At 40.9% G+C, this 24957-nt stretch overlaps 1 protein-coding gene across 3 annotated transcripts; it reads left to right on the top strand.

Annotated features, from left to right (window-relative positions):
• Positions 1-1277: 1277 nt before the first annotated feature.
• atp1a3a (ATPase Na+/K+ transporting subunit alpha 3a) lies at positions 1278-24653 on the top strand. 3 transcript variants are annotated; one of them, XM_027016254.3, is made up of 22 exons: positions 1278-1376; positions 1581-1718; positions 5499-5612; positions 7008-7067; positions 9987-10190; positions 10688-10801; positions 11011-11145; positions 11431-11548; positions 13059-13327; positions 14438-14636; positions 15438-15682; positions 15990-16182; positions 16913-17225; positions 17476-17626; positions 18076-18244; positions 19482-19636; positions 19895-20018; positions 20739-20884; positions 22048-22178; positions 22677-22778; positions 23042-23133; positions 23394-24653. In XM_027016254.3, the coding sequence occupies exons 2-22, from the start codon at positions 1713-1715 to the stop codon at positions 23420-23422; spliced, it is 3069 nt and encodes a 1022-aa protein (XP_026872055.1). In that variant the 5' UTR covers positions 1278-1376; positions 1581-1712; the 3' UTR covers positions 23423-24653. The 3 variants fall into 3 exon arrangements, with proteins under 3 accessions (XP_026872055.1, XP_026872057.1, XP_081552941.1); XM_027016256.3 differs by lacking the exons at positions 1278-1376; positions 1581-1718 and adding an exon at positions 3053-3133; XM_081696815.1 differs by lacking the exons at positions 1278-1376; positions 1581-1718; positions 5499-5612; ... (5 more) ...; positions 13059-13327; positions 15438-15682 and having other exon boundaries at positions 14468-14636.
• The last annotated feature ends 304 nt before the right edge of the window (positions 24654-24957 follow it).

The following is a 24957-nucleotide window of genomic DNA, read 5'->3' on the forward strand; positions in this document are numbered from 1 at the left end:
ACATTTAAAAACTGCAGCAGACTGATTGAAGCCCTGTGGAATTCTGCTTAGATCTAGCACCTTCCTCGTCCCCTGCTGGCTGGGAGATCATTATTGGAGAGATAATGAGGAGGAAAATACTGTGTTGCCATTTTCCAAACTTAAGTGTGTCTTGCTTGTACATCACTCACCTTTAACTGGCACTTGTGCCTAGATTCAGACATGGAAATGTGGCTTTGCCATCCTTACATCCAGACTAATTAATACCTACTATAAAATACTAGCTGAAAAATATATTCTGTTGAAAGACTTTGAACATTTGTTGTTTGTTATCAGTATTAACATTAATATAGGTAAAGAAATTGCACATTATTTTCTTCTCACCACTAGTGTTTCTTGGACCTTCTCGTGCATTCTAACACATGGCTTTGCCCTTGTGGTTTCATTTGAAGTAGGAATTGATGCTTGAGGAACACATTCATGTATGCTTCTTACATTTGGTTACATTAGCTTTAGATCTAAAATTATCCAATTAAATTAACACATCTACTACTTTAAACATGAGTTGGCTGAGTTGAATACTTGCATGTTGCAGGATAACTAAAAGTTCATCAGATGGGTTAATGTTCCCCAGTTCATCAAACAGGCTAATGTCTTCCCAGCCACACAATCTTTCAGTTTGGAGATTATTATGAATGCCTGCTGTATCCTCATTGTCTGAACTTCTTAACCATGTCTGCCTGCTTTATTATTTATGCTTTATTATTGAGTTGCAGCTAAAATGTTTTGCTTTTAAAAGAGGCAGGCTGTTATATAAATAAAGTATAATAAAATGGCCTCAGAGTGTAAATTTATGAATTTGTTTTAAAATATGTTGATTATTGATTTGTTTAATTGCATTTGTTTCAAAAATACAAAACGCATTTCAAAAATACAGTGCAAAATAAGATATCAGAGAAGGAGGTTTAAGGATTGGAAGATTACAGTTATGTATCTTAGCAATATTATGTTGCATAGTGCCATGACTGGTTAATTTAAAACTACAGAAATGTAATGGTCATGTTTTTAAGCCACCATATTCATTCCAATATTTCAGCAGTAATAAATAAATTCAGTTAACTGAGTTCAGTATTTTGCAAATAATTGACCAGTTTCGTTTTCAGACATTTTAAAGAGAAACCATTGGTGCAGAATTCTGTCAGGTAATAGTAACGTTGACTATAATAGAAGCAACCTCCCAAGCTTGGCCTTTCATAGCCTAGGCGGTTCACCTCACGCACTCACCGGGGTCTTATTTCAGGCGCGGAGTGTGCGGTGTACCACGGCAGCTGGCGCTAGCAGCGGAAGGAGACGTCACATACAGCAAAGTGCTTCGCTTCTTCAATTCACCGGCATCAGTTGCGTCTGATTCAGCTTACCGCCTGAGACGCCCTCATAATCGTTGTCCACTGTTTTCTCACCTCGATGAAAGTGCCCCGATGCGAAATGTGTTAAAGAAATTTTCTTCATGAGGTCCCTATTGTGTTTGTTATTGTATATGATACAATAGAATAAAAATATATATTCATTATTTTCTGTTATTAATCTGCTGCTTCAATTAGAAGGGGTCTTTTTCACGCTCTCCTTTTGGACGCGACATCGTCGTTCACCACCGCACACCTCCATCTCTTCACTTCTGGGTGACAAACCAAGCGCAGATTGAAGAACTACAGACACCGACTGACTACGCCGAAATGGGGGTAAGAACTGTTTAAATACACAGTTCATGGTTTATTTAACTATAATTTTTGGATGATGTGTATATTATTATATTTTGCTGTCTGTTTTCTAATAATTCCACGACATGTTTTAAAACTTGTGCTATTATGGAAAGACATAGAAATGTGCAGTTTGGTGTAACCTATCAAATCATCCCAGATTTGTGCGTTTTCATAGCGTGAGTAAATGCTAATACCCTTCCATTAATATTCGTTCATTTTCGTCCTACAGTTATCAATTCTTGCACCTCAGAGTTATGCTTAGCAGAGGGTGGTCCAACATCACCGACATTGTAAAACAATGGTACCATTTTCAGGATGCTTCCTACACCGCTTTACTGGTTGCGCCAGGTTTGTCAATACATGATGGTACTCAGTCTAGCACTCGCGCGGTGCGTCATAATGCGGTTAGAAGAAAAGGGGAAACCCATCGTCGAATTCCAGGTCTATGGGTTATCTAAAATATGTAGCCTACGGGGAGTAAAGACTGATGTGCAAAATATGGACACCATTTATTACATCTCATCGCATAAACAGGCAAATATGCACCGCTAAACGGTCTTAAATTGTATTATATTACCATTGTATTCATTATTATATTAGCATTATTATTGATACTTGACTCATTTCTATGGTGGTTCATATTTGTCCAAGGTAGTTTGAGAGATCTGTCGACGCGTTAAATTGCACATAAGGGCAACCAAATTTTAATGCCCCATTCCATAGACTCTCCAAGTACGGTTTTTACCATAGTCCTGAAAAGATCGGCAATGTAACATTGCAGTTAACTAGAAAAGTAAAGGGTGGAGACGGGGTGGTTGAGTGCAAACACACTACCCCCTTTGATACCTTTCTTAGGCAAACAGACATGTCATGTACTGGATTCGTAACATCCAACGTGTCAAAATAGTCGATGAAAAGAGCAGACGACTGACGACAGAGCAGGGCGCAGACAAGTGTAGGAAGATTAATGCCGATTACCCCTATTTCAACATTGATTCGCTTTTCAATTCAGATGGGGTGTTTGCAACATAGAGCAAGGCAAACGTGGCCTAGGTATATTTTTACATTCATGTCTATTATATTATGTAGTCTATATTAAAACATTAATGGACTCAAAGTTCCATATTTAGAATTGAGTGGGTTGTTCACAATGGAACGTAATAGAAACGCCAGAAAAATACTTGTCGAGAAGCTTTGACGCAAATATGCTTCGACTATTGCTCTTTTATTCCGGCACTATGTTCTACAGCACGTTACAAGACGGTCATTTCGGTCGGGCAAACGGAAGGAGGACTGTTCTACGGTCACTGACTGCGTCAGAAAGGAAACTGGTCAGCGAGAGCAGATATTCCCGTACGGATGTCGTCATTCGATGGGATTTAAAATGTTGAATGGTAGGGGCTTATTAAGACACACCAACGAGGCCATTCAAATAAAAAAGTTGATTGCAGAAGGTGCGCGTAGGTAAACCTGTCGGTGGTGTGTCGTCAAGCGATTTCTTGAGGCGATTGGGAAAAAAACGGTAAAAATGGTGTGACCTTGAGGCAGTTTCAACTTGTGGTGTCATGTTCAGAGGTGATAAAGAGTTGATGGGGGTATTTTTGCATGGAGATCGATTTGCAGAAGGTGATTCTTGCTGTGTGCTAGTGGGTGACCGACGAGTTTTATTAGCTCGTCTTAGTTAAAAAATTTGAGGAAAGGCACTTGCTCAATTTTCTTTAGCTTTTTTTTTGTTGTTGTTGTTATTGTAGCGTCCAGTTTGATTCGCTGCATTTGATATATTGGCTTCTGTAATTTTATGTGTGAGAGGCAAACAAGGCGACAGAAATAGATTACTATTAAATATGTAAGTCGCTGTGGATACGAGCGTCTGCCAAAAGCCACGGCCTAAATATAATGTAAATGAGTGTTAATCTCTGTTCATCTAATTGTCATCGATTGGAATCGTCTTCTGCGTTTGTGTTTATCTATATTTCCTTATGCCATCCATACTGGGTTTTATGGCACAGCCCACTGTCATCCAGTCAATACGTGCAGGCAGTCGTGCTGATCCCCTGGTTATCCTCATGATGTCATAGCCTTTTGGATTAGTCAGTCCTCTGAAATGTCAATAATATTTGAATCCATTTCCTCTGTTTCAAGGTAAATTTCCAGTTAATTTAGCAGATCACATCAACAAACGTATTATTTGTCTGGATATACCATCTTGTAAAAAGCAATAAAGTTGTGTGCATACGTGAGGGTGCAGCTTGACTAGTAACCAAGAGAATTAAAGGGAATGGGAAATGTCAAATGGAATACACTTTCTGAATGAAGATAAAGAGACACAATCTTTATGGGATTCTTATGCAAATCCGTCCATACGTTCAAGCAGGAGGGTCGGTAATGGAGTGAGTGAAAGAAATAATGACCTGTCCTACTTAAAACAAAATATTGAAGGATTAAGAGAAATTGAAAAAATGTAGATAAGTACTACTGGAGGTAGAATGTTGGAGAGCAGAAGAAATTGACATACAGAAGGTGAGGGAGAGATTGTTTAGTGGGGTTATTAAGACACAGAACAAGCGCTTGTTCAGCTCTTGACACATGGCCAACCCGACCACACTAAAGTTTATCAGAAATACAAATACTGCATCTCATCTTAGGGAGATTTAATATGCTTTTATCTGTTTTGGTGCATTTATGTAGTGAGTTTAGTGTGAATTTGTAATTTGGTGGAACATAAATAAGTGTGTGTTAGTATTATAGATGTGGCCACAATGCATCGAGGGCTGGTTAGCAGCTCCAAATACATGTTATAGACACAGCATATGAAGAGATGCCATGTCAGTAGACTGACCTAGAGTGGATTAACCACACTACACCAACCTTCACTACACACACACACACACACACACATACACAGACAGACACAGACAGACTCCTTCACTACCACGGGGGATTGCAGATGATCTGAGCATGTCCAGTCATGTGGGTGGGTGGGTGGGTTTGCAGCAGTATCTGAGTCACGAGAACATCAGTTCTTGTAATGCCCAGTGCGCTCTTCTTGGGCGCTACAGCCTGAGTACAGGGAGCCAAGAGGATCCTCAGTATGAAGTGTACTCTGTACCAAACAGGTACCATTTGTCATAGTACTCTGACAGTTAAACATGGCTCATCAGCTTTCTGAAGCACACAACCAAGTTGGGCACTGTAATGTGACAATGCCTGTACACCTAGCACTGGTATACTAGACACAGTTTAAGCCCAGTCTTAGACTAAACTAATTTTCACTGGTGTCACCATTTAAAGTCCTTAGGGCCCTTAAGGCATGGGCAGGATTTTTTTCTCTGTACAAGTATGACTGGGAGCAGGAAGGGAGGCAGGATGCCATACCTAACAGCTCTCTAGTCCAAAAATATGATTACTGCTTGCCCTAATCATTTAGTGACAGCACTCACATAATAGAGACAAGTGAGCTGTCTCTAAAAATGGCAAACAATTTTTCTGTGACGCTCAGCCTTCATATTGGCAGATATGAGAGTAATCTTTTACTAGGATTGAAGTCTTGTCCCAGGCTGCATTCTAGATGTTGTTTTGCTGAATGATCTGTACACTCACTCTCTCTCTCTTTCTTTCATTTATTGGTTTGTGGATCATTAATTGGATCAGTCCCTCCATCTTCTTCTAGTGGTTACCAGCTGTTGTTACAAGAAATCACTTGCATTCTCTCTCTGTCTTGCTTTCTCCCTCTCTCTCTCCCCCTCTCTCTCTCTGCAGTATGGACGGTCGGACAGCTACCGTGTGGCAACCACGACGGACAATGATGAAAAGGACTCTCCCAAGAAGAAGGGAGGGAAAGATCTGGATGACCTCAAGAGAGAAGTACCGCTGGTAAGTCGCAAACACACAAAAATTTCACAGGCATTACTGTAGGTAAATATAATTGGGCCTAAACCTGAACCAGTGCCCAAATTTAAATCCTTAGGATCTTTCATTGTGCCTGGCAGCTTAGCAGGATACACTAGAAGGCATTCTCCCTCCCTCCAACTGATTCCCTTTACTATAGGCATAAAAACAGCAGTCTTGGAAGATCCATACAGTAGCTAGCTAGATATCTTAAGTAATCGATAAATTCAAAGTAGTTAGCAGTAAAGACCTGGTTGCCTATGAAGAAGGAGAATTATTCTCCCATTAATTAATGTAATAAGATAAGTAGTTGGCCTATACAGCTGTATCTCACCAACTGTTGGTTAACACTATAGGTTGTTGGTTTGTAACATGGAATGTTCATGACAATGTTGATGTTGATAAGAATGAATTTTGTTATTAGTAATGTAGCTAATAGTGTGTTCTGCTTTGTCCATTGTGAAAATCTGCTGCAATCAGCAAGTCGATATGCATTTTTTTAGATGTAACATGAAAGATCATTCACATTTTAGCATGATGTTAGTGATTATTGGGGCATTGCAGCTAAGTGGTTCACTGAAGAAAAAACATAAAAAGAACATTTAAGGTAATACAATTGTCCTTTTAAATGAGATACTAATTCCCCATTGCTCAAATTCTTATAAACAAGAGGTGTAATGAACTTTAAGTTCACAACTTATCGTTAGCTGTCACTACAATAGTTGAAAAGTGTAGACTAATATTGACCCTTTTTGCTGTCAGCTTGCAAGATAGCAGGCTTTAGACATTCTTAGAGGTTAGAAAATCACTTGAATTCTGTGCTTCCTTGGAAGATTTCCAAGAGACTCAATATAGTTCTGCTGACATTTGTGAGAAAAAATGAATTGTGTAGTCTTTTTTATAATGCAGACCAAAAAAGCTTCCTCACTATCACATTTTAATGAATATCTGCATGCACACACACACATGCACACACGCACGCATGCACACACACACAGTCACACATTCATATAAATCTAATTTCAGGTGAAGAGTTATTCCTGCATACCCATTATGTTTCCTCACAGTCATTACAGACACTCTTTAATTAGCTCTGATTTACACTTTTTATTTCATCTGAGGCCATTACTTATAGATAACAAATATTAAAAATGCTTTAATGTGAATGTTTTTAAACAAATAAGCATCAGGGCAGTAAAATCACAAATTTAAAATCAAAAATTGACTAAACATTATATATATAAGGCATTTATCTATACCTATAACATCTATAATATTTAGTCAATTTTTGATTGTAAATTTTATATATATATATATATATATATATATATATATATATAAATCTGTCAATCTCTCTGTGCTGCTGTCTCTGTCTTTTAGACAGAACATAAGATGTCTGTTGAGGAAGTGTGCCGAAAGTACAACACTGACATTGTGCAGGTGAGTTTGTGAATGCTTCTTTTACATGTTTCATGTACCACTGAGGATCCTGGCCACCCTTTTCACAAAAGGCTAGACAAAATGTGTACACAACACACTAACATATTTCATAACATATTTTTGTTATGAAAGATGCATCCTTAAACAGCTTATGAAGCTATCACAAAGCTATCAACAAGCAGGACATAGGACATTGGAATTTGTCATGTTGATGCTCTAGATGGTGGACAGCTATAGAGTTCCTTTTTACTGTCAGTGGGTGTTAATGGTTTGAGAAGATGTCACTAAATAAATTTGATGGCATTGCACATATGTCAATATATTTTAACAGCACATGTGGTTTGGTGCCTTGAGTTGGCATCTCAACAGGAGTTACAGTAATACAGCTTTTTTTCTTAGTAATTTTAAAAGGCCAAAAGGATCCTCAGCAATGAAGTTTAATTCATTTCTTAAGTATTTCTACACAATTCAAATATTTGTTATATTTATTGCTCCAACTTTAGCTTTTGCACTTTTGTCATGTTTCACATCAGTATATTTCCAGAACTCTTTTACTAGTGGTTGTTAAAAATGGGTTGAAATCTGTTACTTAGCCTTTAATGAAACTTGAAAGGACATTTGGATATGTCATTGGAGCACAGAAAAGACCTCAGTTCTACAAACCTTCGAGTCTCAAAAGGTTTTGCCCCCTTGGTGACATAATGAATACAGAAAGTTTTCAGAACCTTTAAGAAATGTCACATTTTGGTATGTTTCAGACTCATGTTAAAATGGATTCAACTAATTTTTTCTTACCAGTCTATACATAATACTTCACAATGACAAAGCAAAAGCAAGTTTTTGGAATGTTTTATAAAAAAAAAACAAAAAAACAAAAAAACCCCCTGAAATTCTATTTATAAAAATATTAAAATTTAATTTTGTATGTAGTGAGAGCACCTTTGGCTGGCTCAGGACTTCTTGGAAATATTCCTTCAAGCTTGGCACACCTCTCCATTGGAGTTTCTCCCATTCTTCAATACAGAATTGTTTTAAGCTAAGCCAGTTTACACAGCCCTTTTGAACTCTGTTGAGTTCAGGTATGGACTTTAGGTAGGCCACTGCGGGACTTTACAATTTTTTTGCAAAGCCACTGGTGGTATGCTTTGGGCTATTGAAATGTAAACCTTCGCCCCAGGCTGAGGTGTTGGGTACTGTGCACAGGTTTTCACCAATGATTGCTCTGTTTATTTCTGCATCCATCTTTCCCTCCATCTTGACCAGTCTGCTAGTCCATAGTCAAAGAAAAACAATGCAAAGTAAAACATACCCTCAGCAAATTGCTTTCACAACCATTGTTGAATGTAGGGATGGTAACAGGAGTTGATTAATTTAGAAGGTTTCTTTTTTTGTCTGTAAACTTAGTTTGAACCCTGAACAACCCACAATTGCCCTGTACCACAAAGGTGGACTCGTGCCAAACCCCTTCATAGTTGGCTGGCTGACCTGCGTTCTGAGGCATGCCAAGGGAATGATCAACTTTGGAGGCTCAGCTGTTCTCTGAGGGACCTCCATAGGCAGCGTGGTGCAAATGGGGGCAGATGGGGTTTTTACTGTACAACATCAGACGGTATAGTATGAGTTGGCAAAGTTAGTTAATGAGTACTTTTAACTAAAGTTGCCATAAGTTTCATGTCCATGTCAATGTACTTAGACAGTTTTATATAACTCATTTTCAATGACAAGTTCAACTTAAGTACAGTAAAATTAGGCTAACACATAAGTTGAATGAATAAAGAGAACAGGTGAAAAAAAAAAACTCATGCAGTTTTCTGCAAGATCAAGGTCAAAGAATTTGGGTTTTTTAATGGGGATAACCATGGATGAGAGTAAATGTGTAAGTTCATCACTGGAGTATATATGTTCCAAACTACTGACCTCTGATGTTTCGAGAACATTGTGGCAGAGGTCTAAGACGTTATTTGTTATATATGTGGTATTAATTTTCTCCATACAAGTCAATGGGAATTGTGGTCAAATAGATCAGTGTTTCATCAGGTAACTTAAAAACTTTCAGACCAGACATTCTTGCTTCTCATGGTCTGAAAGTTGTTCAGTTACCTTTTGAGAAACTCCAAGTTACCTCCATCCAGCATTTTTGGAAGGAATGGCTTCCACCAGTCAACTCTGCCATGAATACCTGATAGATGGAATGCTTAATTAATGATTGTCCTTATAGTATTATGTCTTCTAGGGTTGAGACACAGTAAAGAGGAAAAGAGATTGTAACACAAGTAACACTTGTGACACAAGTAACAAATCCAATAATCAAAAAGTTTGGTCTGTTGACTGGTGGGCAGTCAATGGAGCGGTGTGCAGTGCTAAACCAAATAAAGAAGCCGCTTGCCATCAACTGGTGAAAGAACGTGTTTATAGCCAATGCTGTCTGGAGCAACCAACCATGCATCCGAGAAGCCCGAACTCCTAATACACAGCAGTGCCACCCTGAACACACACTACCACAGACCAAAAGAAAAAAATTAAAACAGACAACAAAAGGATAGGATTTAGGATTAAACACATCAAGAGATTAATTCTTCCTTCAGAGAATTTGTATCCTAAATAGAACCACATAACTGCCAACTGATTAATTTCCTTTGAATACCAAATTGAAAGGGCTTGTTAGCTTTGAGGAAAGAGAAGTAGGATATATGTGTCTGTTGTTTATGTCTTTTTCATCATTTTCTTTCATTATTGGAAAATTTAAAAAACTGATTAAACAAATCCTGCTCTGTGTCCAGATTCTTAATGCTGCTTTGTAAACTGTTCTGAAATATTTTGGATAAAAGCTTTCACACAGAATTACTTGGATACATCATCATTGTAATCATAATGAGTGTTCTTGATAATACTTATTTAATGCTGTCTGTCTGTGGCTAGGGTCTGACTAATGCCAGGGCAGCAGAGTACCTGGCTCGGGATGGTCCCAATGCACTCACCCCTCCCCCCACCACCCCGGAGTGGGTCAAGTTCTGCCGCCAGCTCTTTGGGGGCTTCTCCATCCTGCTGTGGATCGGAGCTATCCTCTGCTTCTTGGCCTATGCCATCCAGGCAGTCACTGAAGATGAGCCAGCTGGAGACAATGTGAGGACACATACACACACATACACACACTCACAGGCACAGATTAGCCAGTGGGGGCAGATGGACATCATTGAGAAGACCAAAGGGATGTAGTACTGTCTATACAGAGGGACAAATACAATGCTTGCACAGAGCTGAGGTCCCATTTTCTGCTGGAGATCAAGCCATTTAGAGTTTAGTACCAGCACTCATCTAACACTGACCGATCTGTGTAGATTCTCAGGAAAGGTATGTTAGGGGACGTCTGAAACTAGGCTCTGAAGGAGCATACCTCTATAGGTTGTATATTTCCTGTGTTCAAGGGGCATATTGAAAAGTAATCTAAGCATACAATCAAGCAGTTTTTTAAATACATTGATTCAAATCCTTTCTTATAAACCAGAAAATTGATGAAAAGTGGTGAAAATAAAAGACAAGTAATCCATTAAAAGAAATCAAAAGATCATAATTACGAGATTAGGAACATCCTAACCCATAATCTCTCACTTGTTCCTCAGCTGTACCTGGGTATAGTGCTGTCTGCAGTGGTCATCATTACCGGCTGCTTCTCCTACTTCCAGGAGGCAAAGAGCTCAAAGATTATGGAGTCTTTCAAGAACATGGTGCCCCAGGTACTCTGCTTAGCCAAGAAATTAAAATTTCTCTATTTTGTTTTACCAAAATCTAAATGTCCTAAAACATTCTGTCTCAAACTGAAAACCCCAGTCTAATTTTCACCTTGTTCTAAAATATATCATACTTGGTGATTAATAAATCCTAATAATGAGGATTTATTATATAATAATAAAAGTGTGTGTGTGTATTTGTGTGTGTGACATAGCAAGCATTAGTGATCCGTGAGGGTGAAAAGTTGCAGATCAATGCTGAGGAGGTGGTGGCGGGAGATCTGGTGGAGGTGAAAGGAGGAGACAGGATCCCTGCTGACCTTCGAATTATCTCTGCTCATGGTTGCAAGGTATATCACATTCATACTCACACACACACACAAACACAAAATACTATTGTTGCTGAACAACTTACATTTGTGCATGGTATGTTAACACTAAATTTTGGTTTTGTTCTAGTAGTTACCATTATACAGTAGGTGGAGCTAGGTGCTAGCAACACAAACGTTGTAGGTTTGGTTCCCAAAGAGCATACGCACTGCCATATCAATGCATGTGTATGTAGCTCTGGATAATCTGGTCATCATCTGGTGTGCCCAGTGTTGCAAATGTGATTTGTTTTATGCATCATTTAGGTTGACAACTCCTCTCTGACCGGCGAGTCAGAGCCTCAGACGAGGTCACCTGACTGTACCCATGACAACCCCCTGGAAACCCGCAACATCGCCTTTTTCTCCACCAACTGCGTGGAAGGTGTGGTTCGGGCCCCTCCCCCCGCTTGGCCCCCGGCCCCCGGCCCCAGGCAGCATGCGCTCCTCTCCTTCCTCCCGCTTGGCGCCTCTGCTTCTGCCAGAATTTTACTTTTAATATGGCCTCCTTTTGCTGGGAGCTGGATGAGATGAAAGTGTTGCCATGACAACAACTTCTCTGTGCCATCTTGTCACCCCATCTTGTCGCTTATCAGTCGCTCACACAAGCTTTCTTTTCACTTTCTCTTATTTTCTCTTTTTCGCTTTCTCTCTTGCTATGACTCTAAATATAGAATAAGAATATATAGGTTTTTAAGGAGCAGTTACCCATCACTAGAAAAGCAATCTGATTAGAGCTATTTCTGTATTTATGGGGTCCTGTTATATCAGCTGATTATCTGTTTCCATGCATTAAAAATGACGTTACTGCAACAACAGGGAAATTATACACTATGTTTGTCCAAGCAAACCCAACAATCCAACAGAAGCCTGCTACACTTCAGACCTTTCCTGGCTTTCATTTTCATAGTTTAGATTGCTCACACACTGCTCCCTAGTAAGCAGTAGTGAAGTGGCTCTTCTGTTGCCTTCTGTAAGCCAGGAGTCCATGTTACCTTCTCACTCTAATGAGGGTTCCTGGGGTGGCCATGCATTGATCTGGGTGCGAGCCACAGCTAGGGCCTTTCAGCTGCTGTCAGCAGGTCTTCCACTGAAGCACCTGGTCCATAAGGGGTCAGCAGATTAATGGTGCGGTTTAGTGAGCTGCTGGCTGTGTTTCTTCTCCCTGTCGGCAGGGTGCTGCCACTCTGATGTCCCACACTAGTTTGGAGTTATTCCATAATAAAACTACTGCCACCTGCTGACAGGTATAGTTATTACAAAAACAACAAAAAGATTTCTTCAGTTGGATTTCCAAATGTACAGAAGCATACAAATGGTAATTATGTGTATGTTTATGTTTAAGCACATTCACAAGTAGGATTGGTTGAAACAGCAGCCCTGTCATTGTATTACCCATCAGTTCAACTAGAAAGAAAATGGACAGAAAGGCATATACAGATGATCAATGCTGCAGTTATTAAAACCAATTTCAGTGTAATAGACATTTACCAAACTTCTGGTCTCTGTCTCTAGGTTTTTCATTGCTTTTGTTCATACACTTCCAGTCCACCCAGTCTGAGTTTGAAATGGAATGTTTGATTTTGCATATACCTCAAATTAGAATATTTACTGGCAACTTGTATTAAATAAGATATGATGCCTCATTGCTGGTGAATTAGAAAGTCTAAAGCATCTTATTCAAGATGAATAACAGTCAATTTTTCATTATTAAACAGTAAGTAAGGGCACTAATATATGGTAATTATAGAGTGATGCTCTATTCTAAAGGTTAATGTGTATGACACCATTACTGCTAAGTTTTTAGTCATCTCTGGCGGTAGAACTGCTGAACTGTCTATTATGGTAAGGTGGCATATGCCACTTAAAGCCAGTTCAATGTCGCTTTCACTCAGGGACAGCCCGTGGTATCGTGGTGTGCACTGGAGACCGCACCGTCATGGGCCGTATCGCCACTCTCACCTCGGGCCTGGAGACGGGCAAGACACCCATTGCCAAGGAGATCGAGCACTTTATCCACATCATCACAGGCGTGGCCGTCTTCTTGGGCGTCACCTTCTTCATCCTGTCAATCATTCTTGGCTACAGCTGGCTGGAGGCCGTCATCTTCCTCATCGGCATCATTGTGGCCAATGTACCCGAGGGGCTCCTGGCCACCGTCACTGTAAGAACTGCTCTCCTTTACCCAGCCCCCCGCCCCTTCTTCTCTGTTCTTTGACTCCTTCACTTAGTCATTATTCTGTTTTTGTATGGGTGTGGGTGTGTAACTCTGCCTGTGTGTGTATCTAAGGCAGCTAAATCCAAGTTCTCCTAAGTGCGTATGTGAGTGTATGGGTGTATAGTTGTATATATGACCTCAATTCTATCCAGTGCATTAACACACAGCTGTGTAGGTTGTGGGTCTATCGCACTCAATTTATTTCTGAATCTTCCCATTTATGTGTCTTTTTAAACTCCTTTTGTAGTGTCAGTGATACTATCTGTGACTCCTCTATGTTGGTGAATGTGTGTGTTACTGTCATGTGTATCTGTTACCGCTTGTGTCTATGATGTATTTTTATTTCCTTTAACTTCTTTCTGACCCTCTACTCTTGTGACTATTTGTGATTGTGATTCTCTCGCCATCTCTGTGTCTGTTCCTCTCTCTGTCTCTTTCTGTATCTCTTTTCTCTCTCTCTCTCTCTGGTCCTCTTTTTCAGACTCTTATTGTTGAGGGCCTAGGCCAGTGTGAAAAGCTGATAAAGTATTACTCTGTTGGTTCTCTGGTTTGCTGGCACTGGTAGATGGCTGTCGTTTAGAAGTGATTCAACCCTTTTGCAGTTGTTTGCTTGTTACTGTGCTTGGCTGTGCTGGGCTAGCCTGTGCCCACGGACTGCGCTAAAAAGCTAGAATGTGCTTTAGCTAGCTGCACTGCTGTGCTTTTCAGGGACCCTCCTTCTAGAATGTTCTGCAAGTGCAATGCTGCACGGCACTGCACCATGTCAATAAATTATTGTAAGGATTTCACTAATACTGGCTTTTTTCTCTTTTCTCTCCCTGCTCTTTCGTCACATTTTTCTACACTCTCCTTCTTGCCTCTCCACTGTCTTCAATATCCCTCCAATTATGGCTGTCTCTCTATCTCCCATGTTCTCACTCTCACACTTCCTCTTTCTTCTTTACTTATTCTTTCCTAATGCTAAACTATCCACTTGTCCTCTTTCCTTTCATCTCTCTCTTGTTCCTTTGTCCTCTTTCTCTGTTTTTTCTCTCTCTCCCTCTTGCTCTCTCCCAGGTTTGTCTGACCCTTACAGCTAAGCGTATGGCTCGTAAGAACTGCCTGGTGAAGAACCTGGAAGCTGTTGAGACACTGGGTTCCACCTCCACCATCTGCTCGGACAAGACGGGCACCCTGACGCAGAACCGCATGACCGTGGCCCACATGTGGTTTGACAACCAAATCCATGAGGCCGACACCACTGAGGATCAGTCAGGTGGGAGGCCAAGCTGCATTTCCTAGGACTGTAAACCTTGCTTGAGATGAATTACTGCTACCACCAAGTAGTTCCACCTTACACTCACCAGCAACCTTAGTGTTTGGGGAATTCCCAGAAGATCTGACTGACCACCATAACACATAGTCTTTTGACAATGGTTTTCATGGTCAGGGGTCCCACAAGTTAAATGTTTCCATGGGGGACAGCTAATGTAATTTGAATTTCCATAGTTGAGAAAATGTGATTACATAGAAAAGATGAAGACTCTAGAGAAGCACTCTTAATCTGAGAATTTGATAGTTGTGAAGTTTATGAAAAACCTTGCAGTGAAAATGTTTGCTTTGAGTATAATATTTCAGTAACAAATTTTCATATTTATTTTTCTGTAAAAAAATATCACTCTATCACTCTAGCTTGGTCTACAGTACAGTTATTGATTTAATATTTTACTGAAGGCTTTTCAGGCATTGTGAAAAATATATCTTTAAAAAGATATAGAAAAAGCCATTTTAAGTATTCCTGTCTTAAAAGTCAGCATTTTATAAAATTCCTATTATTAAAACAAATACATCTCTGAAATGTCAAAAAGGAACAAGTGTGAAATGTTACACTGACTACACAGACAAAAATACTATTTTCAAGAAGGAGGTGTAGTGTTAAAAGTAATATAGGATTACTTCCGTTTCTGAAATGGCTTTAAGTCATGTGACCAGCCAATACCCACTAAAAAGCAAAGAAAAAAAGTATGTATTGCATCCTTGAGAACGTTAAGTAACAATGGTTGGTTTTTCATTTTAGGGACATCCTTCGATAAGACCTCAGTCACATGGGTGTCACTTGCCCGTGTGGCAGCTCTGTGCAATAGGGCAGTGTTTAAGGCAGGGCAGGAGTCTCTCCCAATCCTGAAGAGGGACGTGGCTGGTGACGCCTCAGAGTCAGCCCTGCTGAAATGTATTGAGCTCTCCTGTGGCTCAGTAAAAGCTATGAGGGACAAGAACAAAAAGGTGGCTGAGATTCCCTTCAACTCCACCAACAAGTACCAGGTTTGTAGTAACAGTTCAGGTTTAGGGTAAAAAAAAAAACTACTACTGGAAAGTCTATACAAGTACAAAGAAGCTTCTTAAAGATACAATCTGAGGATTTACAATAAAGTACCAGTAAACTGGGTTTTCCCAAACACTGATTGAAAGGTCGAACTATGAAGGGGTTAGAACTATGCTAAAATAATCAATGCCCATTGGCATTAAGAGCTAAAGAGTGGAAGATAGATTTTTTTTTTCTAATTTGTTATCATGAGGTAGAACAGTATTTGGAAAATGTGTAATCTTCCATAATCAATCAAATCCCCAGCTTTCAGTGCATGAGACAGAAGACTCCAAAAACACCCCCTACCTGCTGGTGATGAAGGGGGCGCCAGAGCGCATCCTGGATCGCTGCTCCACCATCATGCTGCAGGGCAAGGAGCAGCCCATGGATGAGGAGATGAAGGAGGCCTTCCAGAATGCCTACCTGGAGCTGGGAGGACTGGGAGAGCGAGTGCTGGGTGAGAGAAAGAGAGGGAGCTTAGTCTAGCCACTGAAAATTATGATGAAAAGTATATGTGATATGTGATGGCCACTTGAGACAGTTGAGTTAGTTCTCTTCCACTGTGAAAAGTTTTCTGGAGAGGCCTATAGATTCTGCTTATGTACCAGAACTGCTGCTACCAGCTATGTGTCAATAAACCAAAATGTAAGGCCGCATTCCTCAACTCATTGTTTCCTGTTCTGGTTGGGTAGAGGCCTTCAGGCCAAGCAGAGACACAGCTTGTTCCCTGACCTTCCTACAACATCAAGACCACAATTCCTTGGATTCTGCTTTCTCCCTGCCTCTAATCACTTTGATTTTAGGGGGCTGCTATTTCACTATTGCAAATCATATTTCACTATTGCAATTCATTAATTCATTTTAATGACCAGCTTTAAAAAAAAACAAAAACAAAAAAAACATGTCTCCAAAGGTTCCACTTTGTTTTAGTCTAGCAATTATTCCATCAATTATTCCATGAGAGCCATTTTCTCTGTGCTGTGTGTTTGCTGGCATGGTCAACTTTTTCTGATGAGCTATTGGAAAGTTCAATTGCTGACCATATCTACAAAAGTGCATATAGTTGCACATCAATCTGAGAAAGAAAATGTAACAATGTCCAAAGACTTTGATCAACCCACTGATGCTACACTTAGAATATGGGTATAGAGGTCTCTCTCTCTCTTTCTCTTCTTTTGTCTGTGCAGGTTTCTGCCATTTGTTTTTGCCTGAAGACAAGTACCCCAAAGGCTTTGCCTTCGATACCGATGATGTCAACTTCCAGACAGACAACCTGTGCTTTGTGGGCCTGATGTCCATGATCGACCCGCCCCGCGCTGCTGTGCCCGATGCAGTGGGCAAGTGCCGCTCGGCCGGCATCAAGGTCATCATGGTGACAGGGGACCACCCAATCACAGCCAAGGCCATTGCTAAAGGGGTGGGCATCATCTCAGAAGGCAACGAGACGGTGGAAGATATTGCTGCCCGTCTTAATATCCCTGTTAGCCAGGTCAATCCCAGGTACTGTATCAGTCACATGGTGTGTACAGTGTAAATCAACACACACAAGGATCAGCACAGACAGTGACAACAGATATATAGCCATCCTAAGCTATTTGAATATGCAGACTGCACAATGCAATTCATTTAAACACTGCAAGTGTTTTAGGGTAGATCGCCATTAACAAGGCTATAAGAGAGTGTGTGTTATAGAGGTGTGTAATGCTGATGCTAGTAGCACAGAGTTTGGGTTTGTGCTTTGTGCTGTAAGGGATGCCAAAGCATGTGTGATCCATGGCTCGGACCTGAAGGATCTGACTCAGGAGCAGATGGACGAAGTGCTGAAGAATCACACCGAGATTGTCTTTGCCAGGACCTCGCCACAGCAAAAGCTCATCATTGTAGAGGGCTGCCAGAGACAGGTACACACCAACAAACAGCCACACACACATCCACTCCCACAGCTGTCTATCCACCCACACCCCAATACACACACCCTTACACTCACCCAAACACACACACACACACACACACACACACACACACACACACACTCACTCTTAACATGTTTACATGTACACAAACATATGCATTAACAAATTCTAATGTAGGGTGATTTGTGTGATTTAAATTCTTGGCCATGACCATAATTTATTTTTCATCCTAACCTTTATTCTGGGTTTAAAGGAATAGTTTAAATGATAATGTTGCTAATTGCGTTCACTCATCATTAGCCATGTCTAGGAAAAAATATTTTAACATTATATTAAATATTGGTTCCAAGAGAAATAAATGTTCAGTGGCATAAAATATTCCTCCTGTTAGCCCCGTTTTAGCTCAGTCTGCTTTAAAATGCCATTGTATTCATCAGGGTGCCATCGTTGCTGTGACTGGGGACGGCGTGAATGACTCACCGGCTCTGAAGAAGGCTGACATCGGGGTGGCCATGGGAATCTCTGGCTCTGACGTGTCCAAACAGGCTGCTGACATGATCCTGTTGGATGACAACTTTGCTTCCATCGTCACTGGTGTGGAAGAGGGTGAGCAAGAAACAGAAAGAGGGGACAAAAGAGCTCTCATGTTGGCTACATCTAAAATCCAGCAAACAAAATACACTACAAAATGAAGCACTTAAAATCCCAACATCCCAAGAGCTCAACTGTAATCCCAGTTCTCTTGTTAACTGGTCACTAAACTACTGATCACTGACCTACAACAGCCTCAGATCAGCATTGCTGACCAAAGTCCAGTCAGACTTAACTGACTTACTATCTGGAGCATTGAGACGATAGTCCAACACAACCAGAACTGTGTTGTAAACAGAAAATGTGAACTAGCAGTATATCTCTACACCATCAGAGATCCAAGTACAAGCTAAGTGACCACAGAATATAAGCAAGCAGCCATAAGCAAGCAGACAAAAAAAATATTGGACAGAAAAGACTAAGCATGACACAAGAATGAGAAAGTTTTATCAAAAAACTGAAAAGCATCATCCCAAAATTTCTGCATTTTGGAAGAATCTAAAAAATAAAAAATGTGCTTGTCAAATCAAGGAGCATCTATCACAGCAAAACTATATGTCACAGCCTGAGGAACCATGAGGATCTCACTGAACCCTAACGCAATGTTTGTCTGCTTAGTACAAGAATTTTATTGTTTATTTTATATTTATTTACATGCTCTTATGCTATTTTTTTATTGTTAGTCCCACTGAGAATGTTCAGTTTGATATTTTATTGCGCTTTGCCAAATGAGTGAATTAAACTGAGAGACTGAGAAGAAAAAAAGAGAGTGAGAGAGAATGAAAATATGGCAAGATGGGTTCATGAGAAGTAAGACAAAATGGAGTTCAAAAGTTGATAAATGGGTGAAATAAAGAAATGGTACTTCATGGTAAAGTTTGAAACTTCTCCTTGCTTGCTAATATATTCACATTGGTCATGGTTCTCTGCGACATCAATGGCCCTGTGATGCTTATGTCCCACCTTAGTGAAATCTCTTCTTTGCTCACTTCTTTCAACATGAAATTAGATACTGATGCATCCTTTGGAAGCCTTCCATCTGAGAACTAGCATCTGTGTAATTTGTTGTCACCATGCACAATATGCTACCAGCAAGTTCTCAGCCTTCCACAGTTTGGCATTTACTGTGTAGCTGAATAACAGGAGATCTAGTCTGCACTCACAAATGAATGTTTAAAATTATTGTGGTATTTGTGTGTGTGTGTGTGTGTGTGTGTGTGTGTGTGTGTGTGTGTGTGTGTCATATGTACAGGACGTCTAATCTTTGATAACCTGAAGAAATCTATTGCCTACACCCTGACCAGTAACATCCCTGAGATCACACCCTTTCTGTTTTTCATCTTGGTTAACATTCCTCTTCCTCTGGGCACCATCACGATTCTCTGCATTGACCTAGGCACTGACATGGTGAGACACACAGAAATGCAAATGCTGAAAACTGTACACACAGTAGCATCTGAGCAAACACTCATGCACTCAAACCCAGTCACACAGAACACAAACATCTTATGCAAGAAACCTGTCTATCCATACAATATGCTCTAAAGACACACCTAACCAGATTCACCTCACTGTAAGTACATTCAAACACACCCAACTCCATCTCAGTTACATACACATGAACACCACTACTCACACCCTTACCAGTCTGGCTTCTGTGTATAGGTGCCTGCCATATCTTTGGCCTATGAAGCAGCAGAGAGTGATATCATGAAGCGTCAGCCCCGTAACCCCCTGAGGGACAAGCTGGTCAACGAGCGTCTCATCAGCATCGCATATGGCCAGATCGGTTAGCACATGGCCGCACTACACCCTTACACACACTGGGCCAGGTGACATGCAAGACATTACATTCACCTAGTATGCTCCCTCATGAAATGCTGAACAATGGATGAATCTCTCATGCCCGTTAGCTATATCATCCCTGTGTTTTTCTAAAATGATGAGTGATTCCAACTCACCAGTAAATCTCAGTAGAATGGTTGTGTGGCTTGTCCGTTTGAAGTGCTGTTGTCACAGTAGTAAAGTGCGTTAGCACTCATGGCTCACTTGGCCACACAGTGGGTGGTGAAAGAGAGTCTCCTGTTCTGTAATACAATCATATTTGTGCACATCCTGGCATGCTTAGCATTTTCTAAGTGTGCCCCTTGGTCCATGGGGAGGATCACACTCTAAGGAAAGTGATGAAGTGTGTTGTTTTCATATCTTATTGCTGAAACAAATATCTCCGATCGCAAATCAAATTGTCTGTAAAATATGCCTGTGCCAATTTCTGTGTGCAGTGCTTTCAAATATGTACCAGTTTTTATTCATTCCATTGCCATCATATTTTGTTACTGTATATGAAGTAGCTTCACGTTTACTTGGTTTTTCATTCTTCAGTTGGAGCAATTCATCCCTCCACTTTTAAAATGTTTAAAGGATAACTAGTAGGTATTGCAAGCGATCACCTGAATTTTAATTTGTGAGCCCTTTCTCTCCCTCTCTGTCTGTTGGTTTGTCTCTGTAGGTATGATTCAGGCACTTGGTGGCTTCTTTGCCTATTTTGTTATCATGGCTGAAAATGGCTTCCTGCCCTCTCTACTTGTGGGCATCCGTTTGAACTGGGATGACCGCTCCAACAACGATCTGGAGGACAGCTATGGCCAGCAATGGGTAGGTAGCATATTCTCTCCCCCTGCCCCAGACTGTGGGAATTAGAGCCACCCTCACCCTCTGTGTCATGATTTCATTTTTTCTACATTCAGCCAAATTGTAAGGTGGTCTCAAACCCAGGTCAGCTGGGTGATGATACAAACAGCCTACTGGGTAAGCAACCACACTCTAACAATGGTGGGTCCGTGTGCCGAACAGTTAGAGCTTGGGTCAGGTAAAACAAAAGGGAAAACTAAACACCACTCCAAGCGTGGAAAAAAGGGAGAACAAAAGGACACCACAGGAAGAAATGGCAACTCCTAAACACTGGGGAAAACTCAAACTAAAACTTCCCAAACAAAACCAGAAAACAGGGAGGAACTTGAATGGCTAAGGGAAGCCTCCAGAGAGAGACAGACTCGAGAGGGAAAACTGGAGAGAGGAGGGGATGTGTAAAAACACGGACACCCTCGCAGCACAGAAGTAAGGTGTAGCACAAGAGCTCACAGACCACAGTACCTTAAGTTACCAGCTAGGAGCTTGGCTCAGAACTTTGGCAAAGACCCAGCATGGGTCACTGGGCTTATATAAGGTCTAGCCCAGCTATTGGGTGTTAAGCCTGATTAGTGGCGTGCCTGACTCGAGGCCTCCCTCTGGTGGCCGGAAGGGACCTCGGCCTGGCGCCAACCCTTAAACAAATGGCCAAAATTTGTTTTTGTTTTTTCTCCCTTGAATTATTTGCTGGAAAAAAACACAGGATCTGCTACTTTAATAAGCATCACACTGATAAACATTCATAAGCAGTCATTCTAACAGATGTTCACATTCTGACAATTTACCTAACCAACTAGAAGTCTGATTTGAGGTTAATTGATCTGTGGTTTAACAATTAAAAGCTGTTGGTGTAAAAGCTGTCTGTATTATCTCACGTTCTGGTATTCTTTCACAGTTATCCTTAGCTATATCAGCTCCATATAGACCAGTTGTCCTCTATGTGAGACTGTAACGGTTGAAGACACACATGAGGACAATGAAATTCATTCACTTTATACAAGCTTTTTTATACTGCCATTTACTGCTTTTCTCCCTTCTCTCCACCATTTCCTTCCCTCTCTCTTTCTTTTTCTCTCTCTCTCCTGTATGCCTTCCTCTTTTCTTTATCTCCCCCTCTCTCCCTCTCTCAGACCTATGAGCAGAGGAAGATTGTGGAGTTCACCTGTCACACAGCTTTCTTCGTCAGCATTGTGGTGGTGCAGTGGGCCGATGTCATCATCTGCAAGACCCGCCGCAACTCTGTGTTCCAGCAAGGCATGAAGTCAGTGCCCACTTCACTTCCTCTCCTCCCTACTCCCTTCCTCTCTTCTCCCTTCTTCTACCTTTTTCCCTCCCTCTTCATCTTCTTGTACCCTCATGCTATTTTTGTCCTTGTCCCTTTCTCCTAAAGGTCCATTGTTCATTGTCATGTCCAAGGTCATGTGTATCTGATGTCTCTGGTTTAGAGTGCTGATTAATATAAGATCAGACAATATATCAGACAGATCAATACTTAATTTTTAAGGCCTGTTAAGGAAAAGAGCACATGACATATGCAAACTAGATTAGTGTTTCCTCAGTTATGATTAGCACCTGTGGAGCTTTAATTTCCTTTTCCTCTCTCACTTATGTTTGTATCTAAAAGCCATTTAGAAAAGCAAAATCAAATTGTATTCAAAGTAACAAAGAGTCATTATAGCTAACAAGGAATGTACACTAGTGGGCACCAGCATGATTTCAGGTTGAGTTGGTGAATGTGTATTTGGTCTCTGCTCATCAGGAACAAGATCCTGATATTTGGTCTGTTTGAGGAGACAGCTCTGGCTGCCTTCCTGTCTTACTGCCCAGGAATGGACGTGGCTCTCAGGATGTACCCACTCAAGTGAGTCTCTCTCTCTCTCTCTCTCTCTCTCTCTCTCTCTCTCTCTCTCTCTCTCTCTCTCTCTCTCTCTCTCTCTCTCTCAGATCTATTTACAAGGTTGCCCTTGATAATTTCTGGAAACTTCCACCCTATTGCCCCCTTGTGGTAAACAGGGATATAGCAAAAGTCAGTCAGTGTTGTGAAGGTTGATCAGTTTGATAGGTTTGAAGAGGCTAAATTTGTCCATGCAGATCTCTGATCCTACACTTGTGTTCTGTCCTCAGGCCCAGCTGGTGGTTCTGCGCATTCCCATACAGTTTCCTAATCTTTGTTTATGATGAGATCCGGAAACTCATCCTACGCCGAAACCCAGGAGGTAAGAGATGGACACGCATCTCTGTTTTTTGTTTTCCACAAATATACAAAATGTAGGGCTTTTAAGTGTTTTCATGAAGCATTCACAAGCTGACAGACAGACAGACACGCACACACACACACGCCACACACACACGTACACCACATGTATACACACACACACACACACACACACACACTCACGCACAATGATATATTTTATATGATATATACTAAGTAACCAAATCTTTTCTTTCTCTCTGCCTGCCTCTGCATCTCCAGGTTGGGTTGAAAAGGAGACCTACTATTAAATTATCAAATCATTCTTTACTCTTCGTTCTCTCCGTCTCCTGCACTAGCCCTCCCTCTCTCTCCCTGTCTCTCTGTCTTTCTGTCTCTCTCTCTGTCTGTCTCTCCTTCCCTTCCTTATTCCTTCCCATTACATTCTACAAGAGATCATAGTGACCCCCACTGACTTTTGCTAAGAAGATGATGAGACCAACAGCGTTTGGGGAAGACAGCCACCCTCCTTCATCGTATGCCAGTGTTTTTTATCCCACCCCCTTCCTTTTCCGACTCACAGACCACATCCTCCTCAGCCAGTCTCTCTTATCTTTGCTGATTACACTGCTGATATGATACTGTTCGCTACACTGCCACAACTGAAATGAGCACTGGTGTCACTCTTGCCTCTTGTAACTGCTAGCTAGCCGTAAAATCATTGGTGACTAACTAGGACCTAAGGGCTTACGGGCCCAAGCCCCCCGCACTCTGACAGCCTCATCACCCTCCGGACTTCGTTCACCTTCCTTCAACCTTTTTTTTTTGTTATCCTCACTTCTCCCTCTGTCTAAGCACACTGGTCTCATGCTCCTCTCCCAGTGCATAAGAGTAATATAACAGCTGCCACCATATAACAGTTGAAACTCTCACTATCGCGCTCTGTGGGGGGAAAAATGAATGGCATGCCCCCACTCCCAGACCATTACTCTTCTCAATTACCTTGTATTTCTCTTTCTCTCTCACTCTTTCTCTTTCTGTCTCTCTCTCTCATGTCTTGGTTTTTATACATATACAGTTGTTTATATAACTTACTATTTTTTGGTCTTTTTTATGTTTGGAGTGGGTTTGAGAGCTGCTTATTTTTGTTTTCCTTGTATTCAAACATGAGAAAGCACACTGCCACTCTCTTGCTCTTTCTCTGTCTCTGTCTCTCTCTTACTCCTCTTTTTCCCTCCTGTTTCGCCTGCACATCCCTCCTCAACCCCCTCTCCCCACCTCTCTCCCTGTCCGTCCGTCCGTTTGTCCGTCTGTCTGTGACTGCTGTGAATGATCCTTCCTCCTTGAACCCGCTCCTCTCACCTGTTGGGAAAAAAGAAGAAAATACAGTCCTTCTGTGTCTTAGGAAAAAGAGATTTCTCTCAGATTTCATTATTTAAATAAGTGAAGAAAATAGGAAAAAAAGGCAAATTAAGGTGATGTATCTTACATGCAAAACAGCAGCACAAAAATGAAATAAAAAGAAGGATCTCTCTTTTTTCAGTTTGGTGTCGTTTTGTTTTTGTGTGTGGTGTTTATATGAAGTAATGAATTATGGAGGTGTACACCTGTCATCCTGTGAAGTTTGTAACTGTTCTAGCCCATTCATCAGGTAATGTGGTTTATATGTACTATATGACCAAAGAAGACCAACATCTTACCAATGTTTTTCAGAAAAGGGATGTTTTGGATAGAGGTCTTTCACTAAATAAATAAAATGAATATTTACTGGGGAAGAGGACTTCTAATACTGTTCACTAAGTAGTATGACACATAAATTTGAAAATATATTTGCTAAAAATAAATG

The sequence above is a fragment of the Electrophorus electricus genome, chromosome 2, assembly GCF_041902795.1.
Source record: "Electrophorus electricus isolate QZ-2024a chromosome 2, ASM4190279v1, whole genome shotgun sequence".
Lineage (NCBI taxonomy): Eukaryota > Metazoa > Chordata > Actinopteri > Gymnotiformes > Gymnotidae > Electrophorus > Electrophorus electricus.